At 50.2% G+C, this 26,823-nt stretch overlaps 2 protein-coding genes across 2 annotated transcripts; one reads left to right on the top strand and one right to left on the bottom strand.

The window, feature by feature from the left end:
* Nucleotides 1–4,015: 4,015 nt before the first annotated feature.
* MIND_00916400 (uncharacterized protein) lies at nucleotides 4,016–5,943 on the top strand (the record flags this gene model as incomplete). Its single annotated transcript, XM_037365798.1, has 8 exons — nucleotides 4,016–4,074; nucleotides 4,128–4,571; nucleotides 4,630–5,002; nucleotides 5,049–5,125; nucleotides 5,171–5,278; nucleotides 5,325–5,422; nucleotides 5,468–5,739; nucleotides 5,788–5,943. The coding sequence occupies exons 1-8, from the start codon at nucleotides 4,022–4,024 to the stop codon at nucleotides 5,941–5,943; spliced, it is 1,581 nt and encodes a 526-aa protein (XP_037217210.1). The 5' UTR covers nucleotides 4,016–4,021.
* A 3,861-nt stretch (nucleotides 5,944–9,804) lies between these two features.
* On the bottom strand, nucleotides 9,805–12,513 carry MIND_00916300 (uncharacterized protein; the record flags this gene model as incomplete). The annotated part of the gene is made up of 9 exons (XM_037365797.1): nucleotides 9,805–9,855; nucleotides 9,909–10,345; nucleotides 10,394–10,951; nucleotides 11,000–11,054; nucleotides 11,813–11,938; nucleotides 11,986–12,073; nucleotides 12,135–12,239; nucleotides 12,278–12,312; nucleotides 12,364–12,513. 9 exons carry the CDS (start codon nucleotides 12,511–12,513, stop codon nucleotides 9,805–9,807), a joined length of 1,605 nt encoding a protein of 534 aa, XP_037217209.1.
* Between the last annotated feature and the right edge of the window lie 14,310 nt (nucleotides 12,514–26,823).

Genomic DNA, 26,823 nt, shown 5'->3' with positions numbered 1-26,823 from the left:
GCTGCGAAATGTCACCAGTCAAAGAGAATTTTCTGAATTTGATACTGGCCATTATTATTATTATTATATATTTATCACCCCGGGCTGAATATTGTGCCAGGGAGAAGTGGGACGAGGGTTTCCTGTAGAAGACATGTTGGGGGTCTGCAAGAGATAGAGAGGAATAACACATACCTGAGGTTCCTTTTATCATCAGGTGAGTGTACTGACCCATTTCGATCAATTCAGCGGGCCTGTGACCCGTGACCGTTTGGCCGAAATGTTCAATTTGGCCACAGGCCGAATTTCACATGACCTATTACCCAATTAGGAAATTTGGCGTGCCGGTGCAGAAAATTTGAAATCTTACCCAATTGGGACACTTTGGGACCAAGAAATTTGGCTGTGGCTGTGACCCGCTGAAGCCAAAAAATCCGATGAGTCCGTGACCGGCCTAATTGAATGAAATGGGCCAGTATTTTGTGAAGCATAGGGTTGCACTCACGCTGCTGGGATGTGCTAAGAGTCCATTGGCGTTGAGGCAGCTCATCGTCGAGCGAGACATGGCAGTATGACATTTGATCATCACAGACCCAAAACGGTCAGTTTTCATGATAGTGATAGGAGCAAGAAAACTTGAAGAAAACCGTTTATTCAGGGGATCCTGACCCTCTGAATAAATCCAAGACTTTTAAGGTTTATTAGCAGCCCAAATGGGGATTTCGGGCTGATGGGGCTCCTGATGGGACCACCAGCATCCTGGCAAAGGGGGTTTTTTATTGCAAAACATTTACAAATCCCTTGTGGGAAGTCACCCATTCACATAAATATATAGGATTGGGAATTACTTGCAGCACCCTATGTAACAGTAAGTAACTCAATTCACATGTCCCACAGATTTAGGGAAAATCATGTCCCAAAAAGGATAAGGTATGATGTTTCTGGTGGCAAATCTGGCCCCTGGGTATGTCCAGTGCCAAGAATTGCCCAATTAGGAATAATTCACATTCAAACTTTTGTATCAGATGCCACAGCAAAAGTGATATTCAAATTAACTAAAATACCACAGCAATTTCCTGCAGAATAAAGAAGATGATTACTGTACAATTTCAATTAATTCTGCCTGTAACAGTCACATTAATTCTTTTGGCCGAAATATTTCTGCCTGTCGCAGGTTACAGCAGGATTTTTTGGTCCCAATCTATCCTAGTATGGTATTAAAAAAAATTCGCACCTCTGGTGCGCAGAACTACTATACAAGGTAGGATGTCACACAAAAATTCGGCCTCTAGCCAAATTCTAAAGTTCTGCCAAAGTGTCCCAGGTCACAGCCACAGAGAATTGAATGAAATGGTACAGTATCTGCTATTATCTATGGCAAATATTTAATCCAACAGATTGATATTCATACTGAATTTTTGGTCAACTTAGCTCCACATTTATAGCTCCACATTTAGCAAGTTTTATTTGTCATTTATCAGGGTTTTGAAAATGGACCTATCTTTGTCAGACAATTTCTCATAAATAAGTCCTTTTGGAACTATTTTTTTGTCTACAACGCCACTGTGCATGGCTAGTGCTGTCCAATTTTGATTATGAATATGAAATTTTCATATTAATATATTCTCCCTGCATTTGTATTCATATTCATAATCATAATTGAGCTCAGAATATGAATATATTATGAATACATTCAATTATATTCAAGCTTCAAGTCTGTACATAGTGCATATAATCCACCCTATCTTGTGGTTTTGTAAGGGCAACCCTGGAGACTCCGACGAAAGCCTAGCAGGGGATGATCCAAAGAGAAGAAACTCTAAGGGTCCGCCTGCTAGGGCGCCAACTATATACTGGTCGTCCGTAACTGCCGACGTAGAGTGCAGAAGGCTTGAGCGGTGTCGCAGGCTCTGTCCCAAGGTGATCGTTGGGAGGGTCTTGACGGATCGGTGATTGTGCGGGCGAAGGAGGCTGTAGACGATGGTTGGGGTGGGTCGGAGCGTCCGAGGGGGCACTGGTCAGATGTGCCTCGGATGCGCTCGGACGGTCCGAAGGAGGCCGAAGCAGGGGTTCCCCTGACAGGTTTATTTAACCACTCCTTGGTTATGATTGTTTCTGTGGCCAGTTTTGCAGTCATTAAGGCATACCTATCTGCCATCCTATGCTTGATGCTAGAGAACAGGCAATCTACAGACATACTCCTTGCAGCAATGACTAGGATTGGTAACATAGCCTGGATATTCTACAACAAAATATTAACCTAAACAAAACTCTAGGTTAATCATGATACCTTCACCAGCCAAGAGTATAATCAAAGTTCAGGGCAACAATGTAAAGGTCAACTGCAGCCTTCTGTCAGGGCTGGTGTGGATGTTGTTCTGCCTGATTTACTGCTAAGAGCCATTGATATTGCAAAGACTGAGTTTAAAGATGTTGCCACTGCTGCTAGTAGCCTGCTACAGAGCTAGTACTTCTGACTGAAGGGCTTGCTGGTGTATTTGAATATAATCAATTATGGTCAGGGTATAATATATTATATTCATATTCATAATGTATTCATATTCATAATCACTCATATTCATAAAATCACTCATATTCAATGGGTCTGATTATGCAGAGGACATAATATAATCATATTTATTCGAATATATTCAAAATATATCCTAGCATAATATAATTGTGGACAGCACTATGCATGGCCCAGGCCAAAGGTTAAGCCGAGTCTAAAGTTTCCCCTCCTTCTTAATTAAGTGTGTGATTTTCCTCTCTCTCCTGAGTCCTAGCCACAGACATCCGCCATAAGCCCGGGCCTATCTAGTTGACTCTGCCAATCTTATGAACGGCCGCCGCCCATACATTATACATTGATTCGATGAGACTTTGGCCGTTTGACTTCCGCGCATTTTGGAATTTCCTGGCAGTGATGCCTCGCTTCCTTTCGCTTCGCCGCAGGGTCGCTGTCGAGGCTCTAGCAGACAATGTAGCTCAGACTGTGGGATAAAGCTATTTGGTACACCAGGTGTGACAGTACACCGTGCCCCAAATAGATGATTGTCTATTTGGTACACTGTTGGTGATTGATGTCACAAGTGTTACACATAGATCTCATTTGATAATTAGAGCTTATTAGCTGCCAGGATAAACACATTTTGTTCTTTTCTAGTTCTTCTAGTTGCCGGCTGGAACCTTCGTTCTAAAAATTTGACAGGTGGATCATTTTTCCTTGAGATTTTTGCCTTCAACCTATAGATAGTATGTAGCCAAAGCATGTTTCAAACACTTGAAGTTTTAACATTGTTCAGATCTACTAAATCCAGAATATAAGAGTGGGGATTTTGTAGTTATGTGACAGTTGTGAGTGGCTGGTAAAACCTATTGATTCAATATTTAAACCCATTCAATCTCTTAAATATTCCACAGAACTGAGTGCTGATAGTCTCTATTACATTGAAAAACTGTGTTAGAATAAGAGTTTATGGCTTGTTGATGGAAATTGATGGCCTTATCGGAAATTGATTGACACAATCGGAAATTGATCGCTCCTTATCTACATCTCAGTCTGGTCCCCGCTAACAGCAAAACTACCTGGGGTGGAACACAAGTCACTAATATCTATAAGATCTCTCAAAATTTACACCATATTTCTATTTTCAAGTGAAAAAAAGAGATTTCTCTGTGATTTGTCGCACTTGTCACACTTATCACATTACGGAAAGTCAATCAAGTCATCAGTGTACCAAATAGAAGGACACCGTGTACTGTCACAGATCGGTGTACCAAATAGCTTTATCCCAGACTGTGCGCCAAAAAAGTAGCTGGATTGGCGGGGCGATCGCGAATCCGGGTGTGCGGTAGTTGATTCGCATTCACGTGCCATGCCTGAGACTGATGCACTGGACGATGTGACCGACGTTCTATGTGCGGTGCGCGGTGTATCCGTGGAACGCTGACGTGTACACTGTATACCCGCCCAGCGGAGGCAACAACAGCACGACGTCTGACGCAACGACGCCAGCCATCGTCGGAGGCAAACGACGCAATCATGAATCGCAGATCGATCATCGCCGGGAGCAACGGGGGACAGAGGTCACGGTGGTGCGGTTGTTTGTTTACCCATGCGACAATCTTTGATATGCCTCGCTTGCCAGTGACGCTTCTCACAGACTGTTATCGCTGGCAGCGATGCGGCTGGCAGCACTATTGGCGACGCCCACATCCACGTACATCTTCCATTTAGTTATATGCCGGGCGGAGACCAGGCACAACGGCCTCCGTGCGGAAGCGATGCCTGCTCAGATGGCCGGGTGGCGCACGGTGGATAGGGCCATCCACACTCGCTTAGCAAGTGCACACTGGCGCGCTGATGCGGTGTGCAAGCGAGCCTTCTGTGCTTCTACTTGGCAATTTTGCGGCTTGGACCCCTTCCTCCATTTAGCATCGCCGTTCTGCGCTTGCCTCCCCCCACGACGTGCTGGCTTCCACTCCCTGCTCAATTCCTGCCAGCCCTCTGCCCGAGCCAGACGCCGGGCGTCGACGGAGTATTGGAGTCAGAGCATGCCGCCCGCGAGTGGGTTCGGGGCCCTGCAACTCATGTGCGTCCCAAGGCTGTCCCCTTCTCTCGCTGTGGCCCCCACTGATTTTCTCCTCTAGCCTCAGCATATCCGCCGCGTACCTCAACCTGGTCCTTTACACCTGCGAGCTCGTGCTTGCCGTACGCTACCTCCGACGGAAGCACCCCACCCCACCCCGGCCCATGCACAAGGCCGCCGTCATTCTGCTCCTCCTTTCCGACACCGCATCGACCTTCACGTTCTGCTTCACGGGCATTCGCACGGCGCTCAATGGACCACTCCCCGAGATACTCCCGCGCAACATCGGGCGCTTTTTCGGCCCGTTTGCGGTCGTGATCACTACGACGTACCTCTCCGGCGCAATCGAGCAGCTATTCCTCTGCAATTTGTTCTTTGTCCTCACGCGCAACCGCCCCGTGAGCCTCCTGCTGCTATTGATGACTGCGGTGCACGTGAGTGAGATTATTGCCAGCGTTTGGTCTAGACTAACAGGATCAGCTCGGGTTTGCGTGGGCGACAGGGATCGTCGCGGCCGTAAGGCAGAGCACACAAGGAGTAGCGCTGATGACGGCCAGGTGCGTGATTGTCTGGCTGGTGACCGGCGTTTAACGTGACCACAGCGTGGGCGCGATCATGTGCGCCGCAACGGACATTGTCATTGCGGTCGGGCTCGGCTGGAAATTCCTCGCGATGATGCGCGATACGCCAGAGGAGCATTCGATCAGGACGTGCGTGTCCACCACGAAATTTACACCAATCTGACGGTTCACCTAGCCTGCTTTATAGAATCCTCATGCTCACCGTCTGCTCTGGCGCGCTTGTCGCAGGCAACACCCTCATCGCGATGATCCTCCTACTCAACCACTCCCTCGGTCCGTGGCCCGCCCCGCATTTTTATGCCCCATTGACTTTGACAGCATTCACATTCTTCTTCACGTGCCAGGGGCGCGTCTACGCGCTCACCCTCCTCGGCAACTTCCTCATCGGGATCCCCGCGCAGCGTCGGCGCGTCGGCCCGCCCACGATCAACGTCGGCACCGGCTCGCACTCGCTGCCCATCTTCCGCACCACCGCTGGCGACGGCGACGACCACTTCGACACCGAGCTCTCGCCCACACCCACCGCTGCTCGTCATGGTGACCCCGACCGCAAGTTCGCCCCCGCCGGTGCGCCAACGCTGCCTTACATCGTATGTTCTCTCCTCCACTGTTGCCGTGTAATCACGCGCTCATCACAGACTGCGCAGGCGGCCACGTCCCATTCGCTCCACCTCCCCGGGATGAGCAGCGTCGACAACAGCAGCTCCGGCTCCGACTCCACACCGTCCGCGCACACCAAGTCCAAGGCCGCCTCGTCGGGCCGCAGCTCTGGCTCGCTCGACCATGAGCGGTGATATACTTCTTTTGCCATTGGGATCGCTATATGTATCAGTAAAAGTAGGGTAGAGTCGTGGTTCTAGTGTACATTCTTTAATTATAGAGATGGCTACTAAGGCGCTGTTCGTCAGAGAAGAATGGGACGGTGGTAGAGGAAGCGCGTGGCCTAGACAAACACGAAGACGCCGCAGCCGCCGCGCAGCGACTGATGTCTGCAGCAAGGAAGTGCAGATTGGTTGTATGTCAGTAATCCTACTGTCGCGCGGCCAAATGGTGGGAGGTGGAAAAGATGCTGGAATCAAGGAAAATGATCCGTGCTGGGATTGAACCGACACAACGGTTCGGGAAGTGATGATGTGATATAGAACGCGTAAGCAGCCCCGATTCGGGCCAGGGAGTGCCCACAATCGCACCAACGCAACGGTAATTGCGCCCACTATAGCGGACGCACAGGAATTGGGTCAGCGAAAATTACACATGAAGTCAGCAGAATTGGTCAACGCTAGAGCTTATATAAGCGAAACTCTAGCTATAAATTTGCGCTGTATGTAGACCAGAAAAACACTTTTGAGTCCCCTGATATTGGGTTGAGTTTGGATCTGATTAAGGAACTGGACCTTTACCAGGAAGAAGATAATGTTTGGCTAACAGATTCTCCAATATTGATCCGACATAACATCTGAATTGCAACTGACATATAAGCCAAATCCTGCAGGAAACAATGGTCTACCCAATAATGTGCGGTGGCCAAGAGCATGTGTGAAAATGGGAAATAAACCCAAAACACTACACACAACTGGCTCATAGCGGGTGAGGTCGGGGCTCCAGACACAGTATATGCCTGCTGTAACCAAGACAAACATAGAAAAATAGCTAAATCCAAGATCACATGGGTAATGATCAAAGATCTGATCAAAGTGTGACATGATGTCACCAACATCACCAAACACAAACAACAACACACCAAACATCCACCAATAACACCAATCTAGAAAAACATAAAACATACCTTTAATCTTCTGTCTAAATCTCTTGAGTCCAAAAATACTCCAAAACCATAGTCTTTTTGAGGTTCTCCCTGTTTCCCTTGTTATGTTTGAGAGCAGCATGAGCATCAACAACACAGTCTCCAAAGACCAGCATTGTTCCAAGTTGGGTCGCAACATCCGAAGAGTGCAACGTTCCAAAAAGGCAGGACGCATCAGCGCTCGATCAATCCATCAAAAGTGGGATCAAAACTGCGATGGGATTCCCCTCTCTACCTACTACAATGGCTGCCTTATATACCTGTACAGAGTGGCTATGCTATGAGTCAATTGAGCCATATGGTGTCATAGGGCTATGTCAAGGCTATGACAAGGCTGTGAGAGCAATGGCTGCGCTCTGATGTCATCAAATGATGTCACAAATGTGACGTCACTATTATACCATTGTGACATAAGCACTATTATGTGCTAGAAAACCTGGAAATATGTTTTAATGTTGAAAATGTTGGAAACTTGAGATTTTGGAGATTTTCAGATATGCTCATTTGGGCAGCCTATCACCGAGAGGAAGAGGAATGGACCTACACATCAGGATACGGAATCAAACCCGGGTTTTCATATGTCTTTGATGAATTGGCCCAGATGGGACAAGGAGAAGAGGCAGCCGTCCTGTGTCAGGGGAACCTCCCTTTCGGCCCGGAGACGCGCCCGATTCCGGTCCGACTCCGGTCCGGCCCTCCATCTCGCCCGCACAATCACCGATCCGTCAACGCCCTCCCGACGGTCGCCCTGGGACCTCGCCTGCGACGCCGCCCAAGCCTTCTGTGCCCGACAGCGGCAGCTACGGACAAGCAGTATATAGTCAGCTACCTAGCAGGCGGACCCTTAGAGTTTCTTCTCTTTGGATCCTCCCCTGCTAGGTCAGCTTCATTTGTATTCGCTTACCAATGTTCACTCTTTGGATCCTCCCCTGCTAGGACCTTGATCTCAGGCCTCCGGGGTTGCCCTTACAGCAGAAGAAACTCTCTACGGGATCAACTGGACAAGATTGCCAGGTTCGGGCGCTGACTCAGGCTCGGAGTACGAGTCCGTTCTGCCCTCGTCACCGCCCCTGCCACTTGTCCCCTCCTCCTCTACTCCTGTGGTCCCCGCACCCGTCATGCCGTCCGGAGTCACTCCTACCGCAGACGCCCGGCTGGACTCACTCGAGGCGAAAATCGATAGCCTAACTGAGGCCCTTGCTTTACTCACCAACCAGGCTTCCGCTGCTGCTGCCGCCGCTAATAATGCTGGCGGACCCCAAACACCTTCGCCGGAGACGTCGATTCCGACTCCGACTCCGGTCCAGGGCGACTCGAAGCCTTTTTGGCGACATCAACCTCGCCTCAAAATTGGTCTTGCGACCAAACCCCCTTCACCTTCAACGGCGACCGGAAATGCGGCCGCGCGTTCCTTTACGCGGTCCGCACCTACGCCCGCCTTGCCCCTGAGGCCTTCGTGGTCAACGGAGAGGCGAGAGGAAAAGGCTGTCCGCTATGCCATGTCGTTTATGGCAGAAGGACCTGCTCAGCAATGGGCGGAGCGCCACGGAAGCAAAGCCCCGTTTCCGTTTCCGTCCTGGGGCCTCGTTCGTTTCCGAGTTTCGACTCCGGTTCGTCGAGGAGAACGAGCAAGATCACGCTCTCTCCAAGCTGGAGACTTCCACCTATCACATGGGCACGAAGGATGTCTACCAGTACACTGACGACTTCGAGGACCTGATGGACCTCGCCGGATTCGAAGACGTGTTGGTCAAGGTGACCAAGTTCCGCCATGGACTTGATCCCTTGATCAACAATGGAATCATGTCCTCGAACGACGCCCCGGACCTCCAGGATTACCTTAGCTGGCGCACTCGGGCCTTCCGTCAATACGAGGCCCTGGTCCGGGCCAAGCTGATCAAGTCAGCCGCCCCCAAGACGCCTGGCGGTTTGATTCGGACTCTGTTTCCGGTCAACCGCATCCCGGCTCCAGCCCCCTTCCGCCCGGTGGCTCCGGTCGTGCCACTCGCGGCCCGCGCCCCCCGCTCCGGCGCCTCCAGCTCCCGTCCCTATGGAGTTGGATCGCACCAGGGCTCGGGGTGCCCCTCGTCGCGCCTGCTTCAGGTGCGGCGACCCAAACCATCTCGCCCGGGATTGCCCCCTCCCCGCCGATGTCCGCTCGATGGACATCCTCGACGAGGTGATCCAAAAACTCGGCGACGAGATGTTAGCGGAGTTGATCGCACGCTACACGGACACAGCTGCCCTGCCGGAGACGATAGCGGAGTCGATGGCCGGAGAGGATTTTGTCCCCCGCGACGAGTGACTGGTGTGCCCTCGTTTGCGTCTATAAATCGTTAAGGAGAAAACTCACACTTCCAAGACCAATAGAGGATATGGTTGATGTGTCCAAGGCCGTTCTGGACAGTTTAGAGGCTGAAGATGAAGATGATCTGGAGTATCATGGTCCAGACTATCAATTTGATGGCATCAAAGTTCGCATCACTGATGCCGACGATGCTGAGGCTGAGATCAGCTCTTCATCAGAGTCGGGTAGTGACATTGGGGAAGATCATGATCCCAAAAATGATCCCAAAAATGAGCAGGACAATGATGATCGAAATGCGGGTTTGAGGCGTTCTCATAGGCCTCCAAAACCCAAGGAGCGGCAATGGTACCAATGACACCAGGCTTCCGACAAGTCCGAAAAAGGGCTAATAAATACAAAACATGATTTATTAGCAGGGCTACACTAAGACATTCAGAAATTGGGAAGCAACGGTTAAATGCAAGACAGCAGGAGACATCAATTCAAGAGGTTGCGCGGTGCATAAATAAGCTATTTGGGTCGAGACAGCTGTGTGTCGCGATCCTACGTGGCATTGTCGCGCAGCGGAATAAGATATTCGGGCTCAGGAAGACGCTGGAATGAGGCAGTGAGTAAAACGGAAGGAATATCACGAGAAGGGAGCATACCCAGGAAGGAGGAATGAAGTAGCCGCCGCTGGATGCGTCAACCGGTCCGCCATGGAGTTGACTAAGAAGATCAAGGATGCGACCACGCTCCTGCTCGATATGGAGGGAGCAGGCGTCAGCAAGGCCGATGTGCAAGTTTGCATAGTTGATGTCTCGTTGAAGGCTGGAGTAGGTGACGCCCTGGGCACTCAGAGCCTCGAGAAAGTTGGCTTGCTGGCTCGACACACGGCGAACGAGCATAATGACACGTAGCTGGGCATCTGCCAGTGCCGCAGCCATGCGGTTCTGAAGAGACTGAGCTTCGAGCCGGCGGATGTGAGTGCGGAGTTGAGCCGTCACTGAGGCTTGGGAGGGAGGAACGTTGGGCGCTGGAACAGCCGCCTGTTGGGCCGCGGAAGAAGGGGCAACCACAGACTGTGTTGCAACACCAACGACAGCTATCGCAGATGTCAGTTAAAAATGAGAGTGAAGAGCTGCAGACGTACGAGTCGGAGCCGGCACTGGGTTCAGAAGAGTCTGGACACGGTGTGGAGAGTCGACGCGGGAACGTTTGGCTGCCCGAGTATCCTCTGGAGCAGTTCGCGTCTTGACGGAGACCGCGGCGCTCGCGAGGTCTTGGTAGGGGTTCCGACCACGCGCTTTAGCGCGAGAGGCAGTCGGGGCCGTTGGTACGGGGTCGACAACGGCGTTGGCCATGGGGTAATGACGATAGATGTGTCTCAGGCAGGCAGACTCGGAGGGCGCCGGGCCAGCAGCACGGATCGGGACAGGGACCGGCGAGGCCGAATCCATGCGAATGGGGACGGCGGTGGTCGAACCAGACGCGCTCTCGCCATTGGGGGGCGAATTGACTTGGGGAGGAGCGCTAAACGTCGCTCGATTAACGAGAGGAACGTCCGGTGCGACCTGCTCGTCGGCATTGCGAAGAACTGGAGGGTCCGGTGGAGCAGAGATGAGATGGCCGTGGGGGCCAGTGGATGGTGGACGGGACTCGACGAGCTGAGCCTCATGCTCGTTTGTAAGGGCCGGACCAGTGGGGTCTGCTGAGAGACATCGAAAACTGCAGGGAGAGAGAGGAACAAAGAGCTTACCGGCGACTGGGAGAGCTCCGGACTCATGGCGAGTGGCGGCGGCGATGGCCGCAGTCTGAGGCGAGGATATCAGTCGCAGACAAAGTGCGGTGGGATGACTTGCCTTGCTACGCGTCAGGTGTCCTTTGTGAGCGGGGATCGCTGGCGCAACGATGGGAGGAGTGACAGAGTCCGTTGCGGGGCCGGCCGGCTCGGAAAAACGGACGCGGTCGCTGTCACGGTCTAGGGCTCCAACTATTTAGTTTTCATTTACACCTCCAGGTAAACTAAACGGAAATGGTAAGAAAACGTTTAGTAAACGTTTATTACCATTTAAAAACAGTTAAAAATGGTAATATAATAACATAAAATAATCAACAATTTTATGATACATACTTGAGTTTATAAGGTTTATTCAACTGAAAGATGACATTTTCTCACTTGTAATACTGTTCTAGATGGGCATGTAGGGCAAGATTCGGCTTATTTGATGCCAGATCATGTGATCAACTCCTTCAAGAAGAAGCCTACAAATGTAACAACTATCTCTATTTATGTGGAAGGTATGTTCTACACTAGTATGCATTTGGTAGCCAGATATATACTGCTAGTAACATAGTTATGAGCATGTCTGCTATTGTTATCAGGGAATAACCATTTAAACCATTTGTTTTCATTTATTTACCATTTACATACCATGGTAAACTAAATGAAAATAAAAACGGTTATAACCGTGTACAAACGTTTGTACACGGAAATGGTTCGAGCCCTACCGTCACCCGAATACTCGGGCATGTATCCGAGCTTGTATGTTGGCGAAAGCGACCGGCGGACCGTCGCATCGCGGAGATCGTCACTGGAGGATGCAGCGGTTGGTTCGGAGTCAACGGCGGGTAGAGCAACTGGATCGGCGGGCAGCTGGTCAGAAGAGCGGGGACGGAGAGGCTGTGGACCGCACGACTAGGCGGAAAGTAAACTTGGAGCAACAGGAAGAATGCTGCACGCACCGCGCTGTAGTAGGGCTTTTTAATTGCACGGCGTCCAAACTGAGCCCGAGTACCGTTGCGGGCCTGCTTGCGCACGGCGTCGCCGGCGCTGGAAGAGGAACCGTGGCCTTGGGCCCCCCGGATTGGCAAAGGAAGCAGTGATCTCCGACACCAAGTTTCGAATGGCGATAGTGCCGCCATACAGCTGGCCGTTGAGAACGAACTGGGGCTCGTTGTTGAGGAACGAGATGTAGGCGACCAGCGCCTCGCCTCGCCTGCGGAGCACGGAGAAGCGTCGGCGCGTGGCGCGAACCAAGTGCTGCGAGGCAGGCGACTCATAGCCACAATCTGTGAATACCATAAGGTTCAGTCAAGGATCGAGGAGAGGCGGCTACGCACTATGGAGCTGTTGAGGCAAGCGAGGTATTCGTGCTGAGATGCTTGGCTGGGACATTCAGGGCTGCCAACAATGTCGACAACGGCCTGGATAACTGAGTGTTGCGGCAGGGTTATGAGAGGTGGCAGAGTTGGGGTGATTGAGCCCTCCATAGATGAAGGACGGGGGAAGAAAGGGAATGAAGGGCCTCGCCTCAGCAGAGTGAGGATTTATGGCCATGGGGGAGAAAGAAGAGAAGCATGAGTACAGCCAGGAGAAGTGCGCCCACAGCCAGGTGGCGTTGCAACCACTTCGCGGGACGACACTAGCGTCGGAAATATGTCATAATGAATAAACAGGGGCTTCCGACTCAATATGGCAACTTTCATCAAACAAGGGCAATTTAATAATACAAACACTTATAGAACAAGAAATAAGTGTCTAATTAAGCAAGGATGGACAGCCCTTGATGGTGTGGCTCTTTGAATTGCAAAATTCACAGAAAATAGCACTAAAATTCAGTTAATAATGACAAAATGGAGAACCAGAGAGCAAACAAACTTAGGCTTCTTCAAAATCTGCATGTTCTTGACTGGGCGACGGGACCCAGAGGTCTTCCCGACATAAGTAAACTTCGAGTTGCCAGGCAAGGCACCTGCGTTGGTGCTCAAGGGCGCGTAATTCGGCATCGATATCACGAAGTCGTCGACGAAGACTGCACTCTTGAATGTCGGATTCACAGGACTGGACACCGGTGCCTTTGGGAAGCGAGGGCAAGGCTGAAGAAATTTATAAAAATTGCTGAAATGAAAGAAATATAATGGATTCTACCTTGGAGCGAACGGTGCGACTGATCGGCATCAACGGGATCGATCGAGCATTATGTCCGGGGTGATGGCCGCGCTGTGATCCATGGCAGGGTTTGGCTCCGGTGCTGCCTGGAACATCTTGTGGACTTGGACAACTGAAGAATGCTGATGGTCCTAATAAATGAGAATTTAGAAAAATACAGGGGAAAATCTGAAGAATACCAATAACCTGCTTAGGCTGCTGCAAGTGAAGTGAAGAAAACATCCTATTGAGCTCAGACAAAGTGGTGGAACTATCTAAAAACCACATACTGGAATTAGCATTGAGAAGGACAACTTGCAAAACTAAGAATAAGGCTTACCAGGGACAGAGCCTTTATTGTGGGAAGCAGTACCAGCATAGTTATGGTTGACTTGATCAACCCCAGAGGAAGAACCTTCCTAAAAAGGAAATAAATAACAGCAGCATCAAATAAAGTTAATTTAAACATACTTCCAAAAAATGGCAACTTTGAAGAAGATGCTGGGGACTTAAGCTGTCCATGCTGCTTGGACAATTGGCGCAAGTACTGACGAGCGGCACATTTATGTTCGCGGACGGCCTTGCGAGTATGTGTAATATCCTCGCAGAAAGAACGAATTTCCGCATAAACCTCTCCAAATGGACCAATAGTTCGGAATCCACTGTGTGCCATAGCAGCACGCCGGGCAAAGACTGATTCGCCTGTCACGGTTCGGGTCGGGCCGTCCGGGCCATAAGGCCGCACGGGCCCGCACGGGCCCGTATACCGCCATCCTCCTGGACGTCCCCTCATTCTTCCAACCCCTTCCGTTCACCCCTGCGGCCCTACGCAGCGCCCATCCGATCCGCCCTGGGACCTGGCGCCCATCCGATCCATCCCTAATACCGTAGCGTATAAAAAGTCGTACTTACAAGATGTAGTCGCTAGGCTAATATCGTCTATTCTCCGGGCGAATACCCATCTCTCGTGCTCCCAGACCCCTTCTAAGTCGGTCCCCCCGACGCCCCGATACGGCCCGAGCCCGACGTTGACAGAATATTAGCCTCTCCCACGAACGCAAGAAGCGCGACGAATGTCTACCGAGCACGACAGTACGATGGGCACCCCCGCAAGCCAGGGGGACGAACGTGCCCGATTCATGGCCCTGGGCCATAACGAACAACAGGAGTTCCTGTTCGCCCATCTGTTCCGAACGAGTCAGGAGATGGAGCAACTCAAGGCGGAAAACACCGCCCTGACGAATCGACAAGTGGTCCTCGAGGCCGAGCTGTCCCGAGTAAACGGGGAATACGCAGCTGTACAGCAGGGAGTCATGCAGAGCTACGATCTGCTCCGCCAAGCCAGAGAGGACTTGGCTCATCGGCCCCACGGGGGAAATACACGAGTGACCGTCTCTCCCCCTAAGGAGTTCACGGGCGACGCCAGCGAAGTAGACGCCTTCCTGGCCGATTGTTGGTTGGCCTTCGAAGCCAACCCGAATGTTTACAACGACGAGGTGCGAAAGATTTCATACGCACTCTCCTATATCAAAGGCGGGAACGCGGTCACGTGGAAGGAAAACGTCTCCCAAGCCATGAAGCTCCGTATCGCCGCAGCCTATACTACGTACGAAGGCTTCGAGAAAGCCTTCATCGCGGCCTTCCGCGGGGAAGCTCACGCCAAAATCGCGCAGCAGAAGATGGAAACCTTCGTCCAGACCAAAGACATGGACGTGACTAGTTATTTCACGGTCCTCGACTCTCTCAACAAAGTTGCGCACTACGACGACGTTAACCTTATTCGCGTCGCCAAGAACTGTATGCTCCGGGGCGTTACGAACGCGGTCTACCGAAAGGACACGCTCCCCGACACCTACGAGGCCTGGAAGGCAGAGGCCATCAAGCAAGACGGCGCACTCCGCCGCTACCGCATTTTCGACGAAAGCCACAAGGTTAACCACCCTCGGGCCAAAACGCCCCCGACGGCACCCGCCCCCGCCAAGAGCGGGCTCAGCAACCGCAACCCGTTCAACGGTTGGGCCCGAAACGCAGCGATCAGCGCCACTGGACCGACCATGGCCGCACCCCGAGGAAACGGGGCGACCACAGTCGCCGGACCCTCGACGGGGCCCGCGCCTATGGAGATCGACCGGGCCCAGGCCCCCGCCACGGCCCGCAGCACTCGCTGCTACAACTGCGGCCAGGAGGGACACATTAGTCGGATGTGCCCGAACCGGGCCGCATCGGCAAACCAGATCCGGGCTATCTTCTCCGAGTTTGTCAAAGATAACGCGGATAAAGCGGATTTTGGCGATCGTCGCGAGTGAAGCCTACGCCCTCGCCGACGTATACCACAAGTGTCTCTAGTTACAACCTGCATAATCGATATTCCGTGTTGCCAATCCAGAGATACGTGGGACCAGACGTAGAAACCAACCCCGAACAACAAACCCCGCAACCTACCGTTTCCGCCCGCAGAAAAAACCCGCATAAAACCATACGAGACACTCCGAGGCCCGCTTGGAAAGGTTGGCCCGCGGCCAGCGCCGAGAGGCTTGTCGCGCAAATTCGAGATCAGCCTGAGAAGGCTCGTTCGGAAACTACAACAGTGGATACATCCGGCCCGACAAGCCGAGAACGGGCCCGAACTAGAAGAGTTCATACGAACGGGGTACGCCCCCGACGTAGCCGAAGCTTTGCGACAACTGCAAAATGCTCCCCCCTTTCGGAAAAGTGAAGGCACCACAGCTACGCGGGTAGCCGTCACCCTTCAAGGGGTCAACGACCTCCGCGGGTACTCGGTTGACGCCCTCCTCGACAGTGGCGCCACCTCCGAGTTCATGCACAAGCGGTTCGCGGAGGACTCGCAACCGCACCCAGTCCCAGTGTACAACGCCGATGGGACGATCAACGCCGACGGGGCAATCACCCACGTCACCCGCTTACGAGTCACCATTCAGGATCACTCCGAACTTCTGACGTTCGCCATCACGGACACCGGGAACAGTGACGTGATCATCGGGCATCACTGGCTCAAGAAGCACAATCCCGTGATCGACTGGCGTGAAGGGGCGATCGCCTTCACCCGATGCCCGCCCGAGTGCAAGCGGGCCCGATTGCTGGAACAATGGGACGAAGAGGACAACGAACCCCTGGGCAAAGGGGATCGCCTCTTCGTCACGCGGATCTATGACGAAGGTTCGAACGCGCCCGCCCACATCCGGGCCATGCAGAGCGTGGCCACCAAACTGGCCGCCGCCGCCTACGCTGCCGAGAAGCCCCGAACCACCGAGGAGAGCGTACCCGCGCACTATCTTGAGGAATTCAAAGAGGTCTTCGAAAAACAGGACTTCGACAAACTCCCGGAACGGAGGAAGTGGGACCATGCCATTGAACTACACCCAGACGCCGAACCCATCAAAGGGCGCTGCATTCCCCTATCAGGAGAGGAACAGAAAGAGCTTGACACATTCCTCAAGGAACATTTGGCAACCGGGCGGATTCGGCCCTCGAAATCCCCATACGCATCCCCGTTCTTCTTCGTCAAGAAGAAGGACGGGAAATTACGGCCCGTACAGGACTACCGGAAGCTGAACGAGATCACTATCAAAAACCGATACCCGATACCACTCATATCGGACATCATGCATAAGTTACGTAACGCCCGGTGGTTCACCAAGCTCGACGTACGTTGGGGATACAACAACATCCGCATAAAAGAAGGCGACGAAGAGAAGGCCGCGTTCGTTACCAATCGGGGCCTATTCGAGCCACTCGTGATGTTTTTCGGCCTCACCAATTCCCCGGCCACGTTCCAATCCATGATGAACGAATTGTTTTCCAACCTGATCTCCCAGTGTCGCGTGATCGTGTACCTGGACGACATCCTCATTTACTCTAGCGACCTCTAAGAGGTCCTACAGATCCTGAAGGACAACCAACTGTACCTGAAACCGGACAAGTGCGATTTCGAGCGGAACAAAGTCGAATACCTCGGTGTGATCGTCGGGAACGGGCAACTTCGCATGGACCCGATCAAGGTCGCTGGCGTGCGCGAATGGCCCCGACCTCGTAATCTGCGAGAGGTTCAAAGCTTCCTGGGGTTCCTCAACTTCTATCGATGATTCATCAAGGACTTCGGCGCGTAACGCCAAGCCACTGACTCGACTGACCCGCAAGGACAGCCCATGGAAATGGGGACCGGAAGAGGAGGAGGCCTTCCAGACCTTGATAGACCGGGTCACTGACGAACCCGTTCTACACTTCCCTACGGATCACGGGGCATGGCGGGTCGAAGCGGACTCTTCCGACTTCGCCACCGGGGCCGTCCTTTCGCAAGAACAGGAGGGGAAGTGGGTGCCGATCGCATTCCTCTCCCGGGCCATGAACGACACCGAGCGCAACTACGACATTCACGACAAAGAAATGCTCGCTATCATGCGGGCCCTCACCGAGTGGCGACATTATCTCCAGAACGGGGGAGATAAGCCGTTCGAAATCTGGACCGACCACAAGAATCTGGAGTACTTCATGACGGCTAAGAAACAGCTCATATGGCTGCATCTATGCAAAAGATGTGGGTAGCATCCTAGGGGGGTAATGCAAATGATGAGGGCAACTGCTTGGAAATTAAATTAAATAACACTGTTTTCTTGTTTGTGGCTGCTATATCAAGGTATCAGTGATGGGATCAATGGCAGCTAGGTATGTTGATCAATGTGGAACGATTTTTGATTGCCATCAGAGCTTTTGATGACTGCATCTTGCTACATCAACCTTACTTAATCGATTATTAATTTTTTGGTCCCTGGGCTTATAAGTCCCAAATATAATATTACGAATATTCGGCCCAAAGAAAAGGTGATTTATCTTCCTATATGTATTTTTATATTAGTCATATCTCTTGATTCCAGTGAGAAATTCATGAAATACATCTGTCACAACATCTTTTGCATTACCCCCTTGGGATGGTACCCACATCTTTTGCATAGATGCAGCTATATGTACTGTAAGAAACTGAACCGGCGGCAGGCACGATGGTCTCTCGAACTGAGCGAGTATCACTTCTCCTTGCTACATAAACCGGGGAAAACGAACGGGCGGGCCGACGTTATCCCGGCGACAAACGGGTACGACAACGGGAAGGAGGATAACCAGGACATTGTTCTACTCCCGGCGGGGCTATTCAAGGAACACGCGATCCGCGCTATGCTCACACTGGAGCATACGGAGGGCGACGGGCTGATGGACTCGATCCGACGGGCCGAATCGGCCACGGAGGAAAAGGTCCTCAAACTCTGGGAAGACGGAGAACCGGAAGGCTGGGAACAGCATGACGGCTTCAAGACTCGAACGGACTGGTATACGTACCCCGGCTATGGGACTGCGGCATCGGGTGCTACGGCAACACCATGACATCCCTATCGTGGGACACCCAGGGTGGCATCGAACCCTCGAGCTGACGACCCGCAACTACTGGTGGCCGTCTATTCAGGCCGATTGCCAGGCATACGTACGGGCCTGCCCGTTGTGCCAACGAACGAAGATATTCCCGAGACGCCCCGTAGGGACCTTGGTCCCGAATAGCATGCCGACTCGGGTATGGCAGCGCATATCAATCGATCTGATCGTGCAACTACCCGAATCCTCCGGGTACAACGCAATTCTCGTAATCGTCGATCGACTGGGTAAAGGGATACGCGTACTCCCGTGCACGGAAACATCTCCGGGGAAGGAGTCGCCGCGGCTATATCGCGATCACGTCTGGAAGGATTACGGATTCCCAGAGGAAGTAACTAGCGACCGGGGCCAGCAATTCATCGGGCATTTCATGAGCGACTTGAGCAAATTGCTGGGAATCAAGGTCCGATCTTCATCGGCGTATCACCCACAGACGGACGGGCAAACCGGAGCGTGCGAATATGGAGGTCGAGCAATACCTTCGAACATTCTGCAACTTCCAGCAGAGTGACTGGTCCGACTGGCTTTCCCTAGCGGAATTCGCGTTTAATGACAAGGTTAACTCTTCAACGGGATTCTCGCCCTTCTTCCTCACGTTGGGATTCCACCCGAGGAAGGGGTCCGAAGCCCCGCAAGATGTCCCGACCGAGGCCGCTACAGTGTTTGCCGAGCGAATGAAGGAAGCCCGGGCCGATGCGGCCGAGGCTATGAAAGAAGCCCAGGAAACGATGAAGAAATACTACGATCGGAAACGCTCTCCGGACCCGAATTACGCCGAAGGGGACAAAGTTTACCTCCAGGGGACGAATTTGACCAGCGATCGACCCTCAAAAAAACTGGACGACAAGAGGTTCGGGCCGTTCGGAAGTCAAGCGCAAAGTTGGTAAAACATCCTACGAACTGGTGCTACCCCCAACTTGGCGCGTGAGCCCCGTATTCCACACGGCGCTATTACGACCCTGGAACGCCCCAGTAGCGGATCATCAACGGGCCGCCCCACCACCCCCGGCAGAAATGCGGGACGGCGAGCCTCACTACGAAGTCGAGGCCATTTCCCTCGTACGCAAGCAAGGTCGACACCGCCTGAGGTACTTGATTCAGTGGAAAGGCTACCCTCGGGAAGAGTGGACGTGGGAACTGCGGGACAAATTGGAGGGCGCAGAAGAGGCACTCGAGGACTTCTATACTCTCAACCCGTTCGCGCCCCGCGAAGAACTCGTAAACAGCCGATGGAAAATCCGAAAGCAAGACCAGGGGACGCGGACCCATAGGGCGTCGAGGCGCCGCCCACAACGGAGGGGGTGATGTCACGGTTCGGGTCGGGCCGTCCGGGCCATAAGGCCGCACGGGCCCGAACGGGCCCGCACGGGCCCGTATACCGCCATCCTCCTGGACGTCCCCTCATTCTTCCAACCCCTTCCGTTCACCCCTGCGGCCCTACGCAGCGCCCATCCGATCCGCCCTGGGACCTGGCGCCCATCCGATCCATCCCTAATACCGTAGCGTATAAAAGTCGTACTTACAAGATGTAGTCGCTAGGCTAATATCGTCTATTCTCCGGGCGAATACCCATCTCTCGTGCTCCCAGACCCCTTCTAAGTCGGTCCCCCCGACGCCCCGATACGGCCCGAGCCCGACGTTGACATCGCCAGCGGCTGGAACTTCAATAAAGGACATAAGTTTGTCCTTGAAAGCCAACTACAGTGCCTCAGTATAAATATGGGGGTAAATGGTAATATATATTACCACAAAATGAGCATGTTCAACCAAGAAAACTTGCCGGTCAACGGCATCCTGGGGCTGGTTGTTGCGAACAGTCTTCCGGACATCAATGATGGCCAAAAACTCGTTATTGGAAAGACGGGGAACTGTGGAAGACATGTGGAGGAGAAGATCTGGTGTTGAGAACAAGAAGTATCAAAAAACTGGGGTTGAAGGGGCTCACTCTGGGAGCTTTAAAAGGGCTAGGAAACCAAGCCAGGTGGAGTTGGTGTCATAGCCCTGACATAATGGGCTTCCCCAGCTGGCCGTGGGGAACTCAGCTTGACAGGTGACAGCGGAAGAAGCACAGGGTAGCAACCGCTGACAGCAAGACACACCGGAAAAAGCAAAACATCAGCTCGAACAGAAACTGTAATTGATTTTAGACCAATCTGAAGTAGAATTAGGCCGACTTAAATGCAAAGTTTTAATTGAGCAGAAACCTACTCTGAATTTGGACAAAGATGTACAAAAATCAGCTCCAACAAAACCCCTTCTTTCTTCTAACCTGAAACGGCCACAGAAACTATGCCTATCAGCACTAGTTTCTGCGCTAGTGAAAGTGGCAATTTATAGCTCACTGATTCTTGCACAGAAACAAAGGAAATTGCCACTTTCACCAGTGTGGCTTCCACTCCCATGCAGATTGATGGGGTAGCGCACGGTCGGCAGCGCAATCAACAGACGGCCCAACTAGGGCTGTAGGCCGTCGCCATAATATATGGCGTACGGCCGGCCGTAATACGGCACCGTAACCGTACCGTAAGGCCCCTTGGGGACCGAGTTGACGGTACGGCGACGGGACGTCGGTGACACCATAAGGGCCGTCCCGTATACGGGGACGGTAGCCGTATATACGGCGTACCTCGGCTATCCCAGGATTTGATCCGGAGATTGTCGATCCGTCTGGTATCGGACCCCCGGGCGCCGGTTGCTAGGGCCCAGCGGCTGTTGGTGGTTGGCCAACACAGCCAGGCCAGCACTCAGGCGGTCCTGCACTGCAGGCCGGTGCTTGGCACCGCTGCCCGCCCCGGCCGCTCGGAGCCCGACTTTGGCCCAGGTCACACTGGGTGACCTAGCCAGCTGTACCGTCACTGTAATACGGCGTGACGGCGCTGTCAGAGGCTGTACTGTACACGGCCATAGCCGTATACAGTACGGTCTACAGCCCTAGGCCCAACGAGGGGGCGTACCTGCGCAATCATCGCGTGTTATAGGCAATAACCTCTATTTCCCTGGCAACCTCGAATACAAGTTTGCAGAACCCTACACTGTCAGGAACGGGGCCGGCCCGGGCCCACGTGACGGTCTCCTGCCAGTCTGACAAGTGTGGGAAAGATGGTTCAACCCCTATAGCTGGGTGGTTGGCAACCAGGCAGAGCAGATGGTGCCACTGCTGCAATAGAGAGCAGGGTAGGGATAACTCGGGGCGACTCGAGACGCCCCGCTGTCACGGTGTGTGACGGCAGTGTCACAGGATATGAGTAGTCGCCTAGAGTGTCCTGCCTCTGCTGAAGCGACGGGGGCGGTTCTTTCACAACAATCCGCCCCGGACGGGAAGTGGCACCCTGTAGTGTTCTATTCCAAAAGCTTAAATGATGTCCAGCGCAACTACGAGATCCACGACAAGGAGATGCTCGCGATCATCCGCGCACTCGAGGAGTATCGGCATTTCCTCGAGGGCGCCGCGCATCCAGTCGAGATCTGGACTGACCATAAGAATTTGGAGTATTTCTGAAAGGCACAGCACCTTAACCGTTGGCAAGCCCGATGGTCGTTGTACCTTTCTAGGTTTGACTTCACGCTGCACCACGTCCCAGGTTGCCAGATGGGCCGCCCCGATGCTCTCTCCCGCCGGCCTGACCACGGCATCTCCGAAGACAACTCGGACGTCACCCTCTTGCGCCCTGAGCTTTTCCACGTTCGCGCGCTTGAGGCTGTCACTGTCTCTGGGCCTGGGTCCGAACTTGTCCGCAACATCAAGGAAGCGCTATCCGGTGAGCCTGACCTAGAGGAGCCCGTCGCGCTTGCGGCCCAGCAACTCTTGAAGGTCCGAGGTCAAGTTCGGGGCCCCCGCTCATCACGTTCAGACGAGTGGGCCGTCTCGGGCGATCTCTTGTACTTCCGCAGCAGGGTCGTAGTCCCCAAAGACAAGGACCTAAGGAGGCGCATCATCGAGCTCTGCCACGACACGCAAGTCGCCGGACATGCCGGGCGGTTCAAAACCCTAGAGGTGGTTTCGCGCAACTACTGGTGGCCACAGATGTCCCACCATATCGGACGCTACGTCACGACCTGCGACTTGTGCTGCCGCACAAAGGCCCTCCGAAGGCTCCCGCATGGAGAGCTACACCCGACCGAAGTCCCCCCTGAACGCTGGCACACCGTCATGGTGGACTTCATCAAGTACATTTCGGACCGTGGCTCGCAGTTCATCGCTGACTTCACCCGCGAACTCTGGCGCTTAATTGGCGTCAAGCCGGCTACCTCTACGGCTTACCACCCGCAAACCGACGGACAAACCGAACGAGTTAACCAAGAGCTCGAGCAGTACATCCGGATCTTCACCAACTATGTCTTTACTTTTTAATTAGGTTAGTGAGGAAGTATAATTTTATACTTTTTATCACTATTATAATATTATAATATCTAAATTAAAACTGTTACATTAAAAAAAAACTTAACGATTTTTAAAAGATTGTTAAGCTAAAAAAAAAGATTTTATTTTATATCTTTTTATTTTTTATAACTAAAAATTTAATAATAAATATATTTATTGTTTGGAGTTTTTTACGCTATAATCTCGCTCAATTATTTTTATTTCACCATCAAAAATATCTTTTATGAATACTGTTTGTTTAATTGTAAGATTTTTACCGTTATATAAATCAATAAAATCTTCATAAGATATTTTATTTTTATTTATACCTTTTGATTTTATTATTATTTCATTTTTAGTTGTTTTAAAAGCATACATTTTTGGAGATATGAAGTAACCTTCAATTATATCATGTTCTAGCTTAAAAGCTCCTAATTTAGTAGAGGAAACTAGTTCATTAGGTAAAGGCTTTTGTAAATAAATTGAGTCAGTATCGCTATAAAATAATTTATTACCGGCCATATTTTTATAGGGCATAAGTTTGTTATGACCATATGCTGTAATAAAAGCAGCTACAGGTATAGAAGAAGATATACCTTTTGTTTTATTTAATAATTTATTTAAAGATTTTTTTTTCCGAATTTGTATTAATTATTGTATATTCATTTATAGCTTTTAATAATTCAGTACTAATATTTTTATTGTCTCTAATTATTATTTTAGTGTTTATTCCTCTCATAAATGAAATATTTTTATTTAGCATTTTTTTGTGGAGCCTGATCTTTATTTATAATTTCAACTTTATTTTCAAAATTACGCATAGCCATTCGACCGTATAAAGAATTTAATAGTAATTTAAATATAAAGTTAAGTTTTTGATTACCGTTTTGTTTACCCTTAATTCTAGCCTCAAATAGAGTTTTTACAAATTTATTAAATAAATTATTACATTTATCAAATTTGAATCCTCCATTGATGTTTATTTTATATCCATATTTAATAGATTCTTTTAACAATTCAGATGAATATAATCCAGTAAATTTATAATCAGGGCAAATCAAATTACCAAAATTATCCCTAAAAGGTATAAGATAATGATCTAATCCTTTAGGTGGTGTTATTTCAGCATAACAAAATCCAAAACCCTGCCGCTGAGTTCACCTATAACAACCATGTTCACTCCTCCACTCAACAGGTACCCTTTATGACGGACACTGGTCCCAAATGGGTTTCGAGCCAGGCGCCCGCTCAGAGTTGGAGTCGGTAAACGAGTTTCGCGATCGGATAGCTAACGGCGTCTCCGAGGCAAAGGCCGCGCTCGTTAAAGCCAAAGACGAGTATAAACGGTACTACGATCGGAAACGTTTGGACGCTCCGAATATTCAAGTTGGTGATAAGGTTTGGCTGGACGCCACCTGTTAATCCCACATATCTCTTCTAATTAGAAGTGAGGCTATGCTGGGGTCTCAATTCTAATTAGAAAAGATGACTGCAAAATAGCCATGCTGCAATAATTCTCAAATATCTTTAAGTCTCTCTCTACGCTACCAAGTCCTGTCCTATGCTGCTATAGCTGCTATAATTCTCCTAGTATCTAGGTCTAAGTCCAAATGTGACAAAATCGTGCATTTGTCACGTTTATCACTCTGTGTGACATGAGTAACATCTACCCCAAGAAGGAAATTTTCTGGGTAAGTAGCTCAAAAGTGACTGGTAGTTATATATCTCACAAAAATGAAACTATTATGATAACTGTAATATATATAGAGTGATAGGTATGACAAATGGCCAAAAAAAGGAAATTATCAGAGAATGTCACAGATTGTCACAAAATCAAAGTTGCATACTTTGACTATATAAACAACTTCCGTGAAGTAACCCATAGCAACAGCTGAATAGTTATATCAATTATCAGCTGATGTCCAACTAATAAGCCTCTATCTTATGATATAAGTGCTGTCAGGAACATCCTTGAGAGTATGATGAGTGAACCATGGTATTTGATCCTCATCATATCATATGATCATTGTAGTGACTATTCAGTCATCGCAAAGGAAATCTTTGGTACTCCAACATTATGAGGTAGATGATCTATATATCTAGAGATTTCAAATCAAGGCTCTAGCATGTCCATCTTCAGTCTGAAGTCAACATTACTCTGAAAATCCCCTGAAACCACTCATCAGGGGTATTTGATCTCCATCAACTGCTAAAGATATCTATAGATCTCTTGCTGGTTAGGGTGGATAAAGCCGGGAAGGTGCTCATTTGAAAGGTATACGATCCTACCATTATCTTGTGTATCTCGTTATCTCATCTGATACTATCAGATCAACATATTAACTGCCAAGCATGATTGAATACTGAGTTAAGGAGAATTTTGCTGATATCTTGGGACCTACTGCATGGAATCTTATGATCCAAGTTGATATAGGTCCACAGGATGGTCTCCTATAGTCCTACCCATTGGTGATCACACAGCAAGTGTTAGGGTTAGTCCATTTCTGGAGACACTTGGTGCTATATAACCCAGGATGGAGATATGCTAGAGAGCCAGGGGCACCACTTTTTGGGAGGTGGATCAAACCCCTACCAGTAGGTATGCTCAGATTTTTCAGACTCACAAAGGCCATGTCATGGTAGACCCATCATTTTTGGGATAGATAACACTGATAATGGTCCTGTGAGAGATCCAGGATAGCTATAAGGTTGATTCAACTGCTGAACAAGTTCATTTGAAGGTATCTACAATCCCCAGTCTAGGTATTGTGTCATACTTGAAATTATTTTCTGACCAGTTGTAATAGCGAAGACACTCTCTTTTGCTCTATGGGTACCTACCCTGTCTTCAGCTACCTCTAATGACACATACCAGAACTACAACTAATTACAGTATAGGGTCCTAGTACACATCCAAACACCCCCATACATGCATCTTAATGTCTAGTACTTAGTCTATAGACCCCATTATTCATGTAAACCAGTTCTACACGCAACCTGTCTTGGAATGTTCACCTCAATTCATCCTCTAAGGCTATATAGAGACCAATCAGAGTATGTGGGTATCTATATATACCTCATTAACTGAACTTAACACATTTTGATCCATAATCAACCAGCAGATCATGGCTGTATTTTCAATATCTTGCGTCATAGGAGTAATGTGTATAATAGCAAATAACAAGAGATTCCATGCATAAGGCATAATGAGAGGCATGAGATCCTTCAGGGGGACCCCTCTGTATGCTTCCTACCTTTATGTCATTGGGGATCCCTTATCTCTGAGTGAGTTATTGGAAGATTGGAATAACAGGATATATGCCATATGCACAGGTATGTAGGGTGTCTAAAAATATATATGTCATACAGGGCCATAACAGAGCTCCATCTGCCTAGAACACAGCTTAGATCATGATTATCCATAAGTTCCCTAGCGAGATATCAAGTCATCATTATGCCTGATCCAATTTGAAATAGAAAAACAATGGAAAAGTGATATGGTAGCACAAGCCTAAGCTATAGAACCATGCTCACATCAGAGTATATCAAGGCTAGGTAACTGCATACCTGTCAGTAAAACAATCATTTGAATTCATCAAGGACTGGTGGAGATCTGGCTAGATCAATATGGCTGATGGATGATCATTAAGTAGCATAGCTATAGTAGTAGTATTGTATGGGCAACAATACTGGTATTACTATTCGGGCATTCTCAGTACTGCTTAAATCGACTCTATAGCTATTCTAGTTATTATAATATCATCTTATTAGTTGTACATCAGCTAGTGATTGACCAGGATTGACACAAATATTGAGGTGTTACTATAGGTTACTTCATGGAAGTTGTTTATAT

This window comes from Mycena indigotica, assembly GCF_014461135.1.
Source record: "Mycena indigotica strain 171206Taipei chromosome Unknown Mind.scaff0008, whole genome shotgun sequence".
In the NCBI taxonomy this organism is placed as follows: Eukaryota; Fungi; Basidiomycota; class Agaricomycetes; order Agaricales; family Mycenaceae; genus Mycena; species Mycena indigotica.
This window is presented reverse-complemented; position numbering and strand designations above follow the sequence as displayed.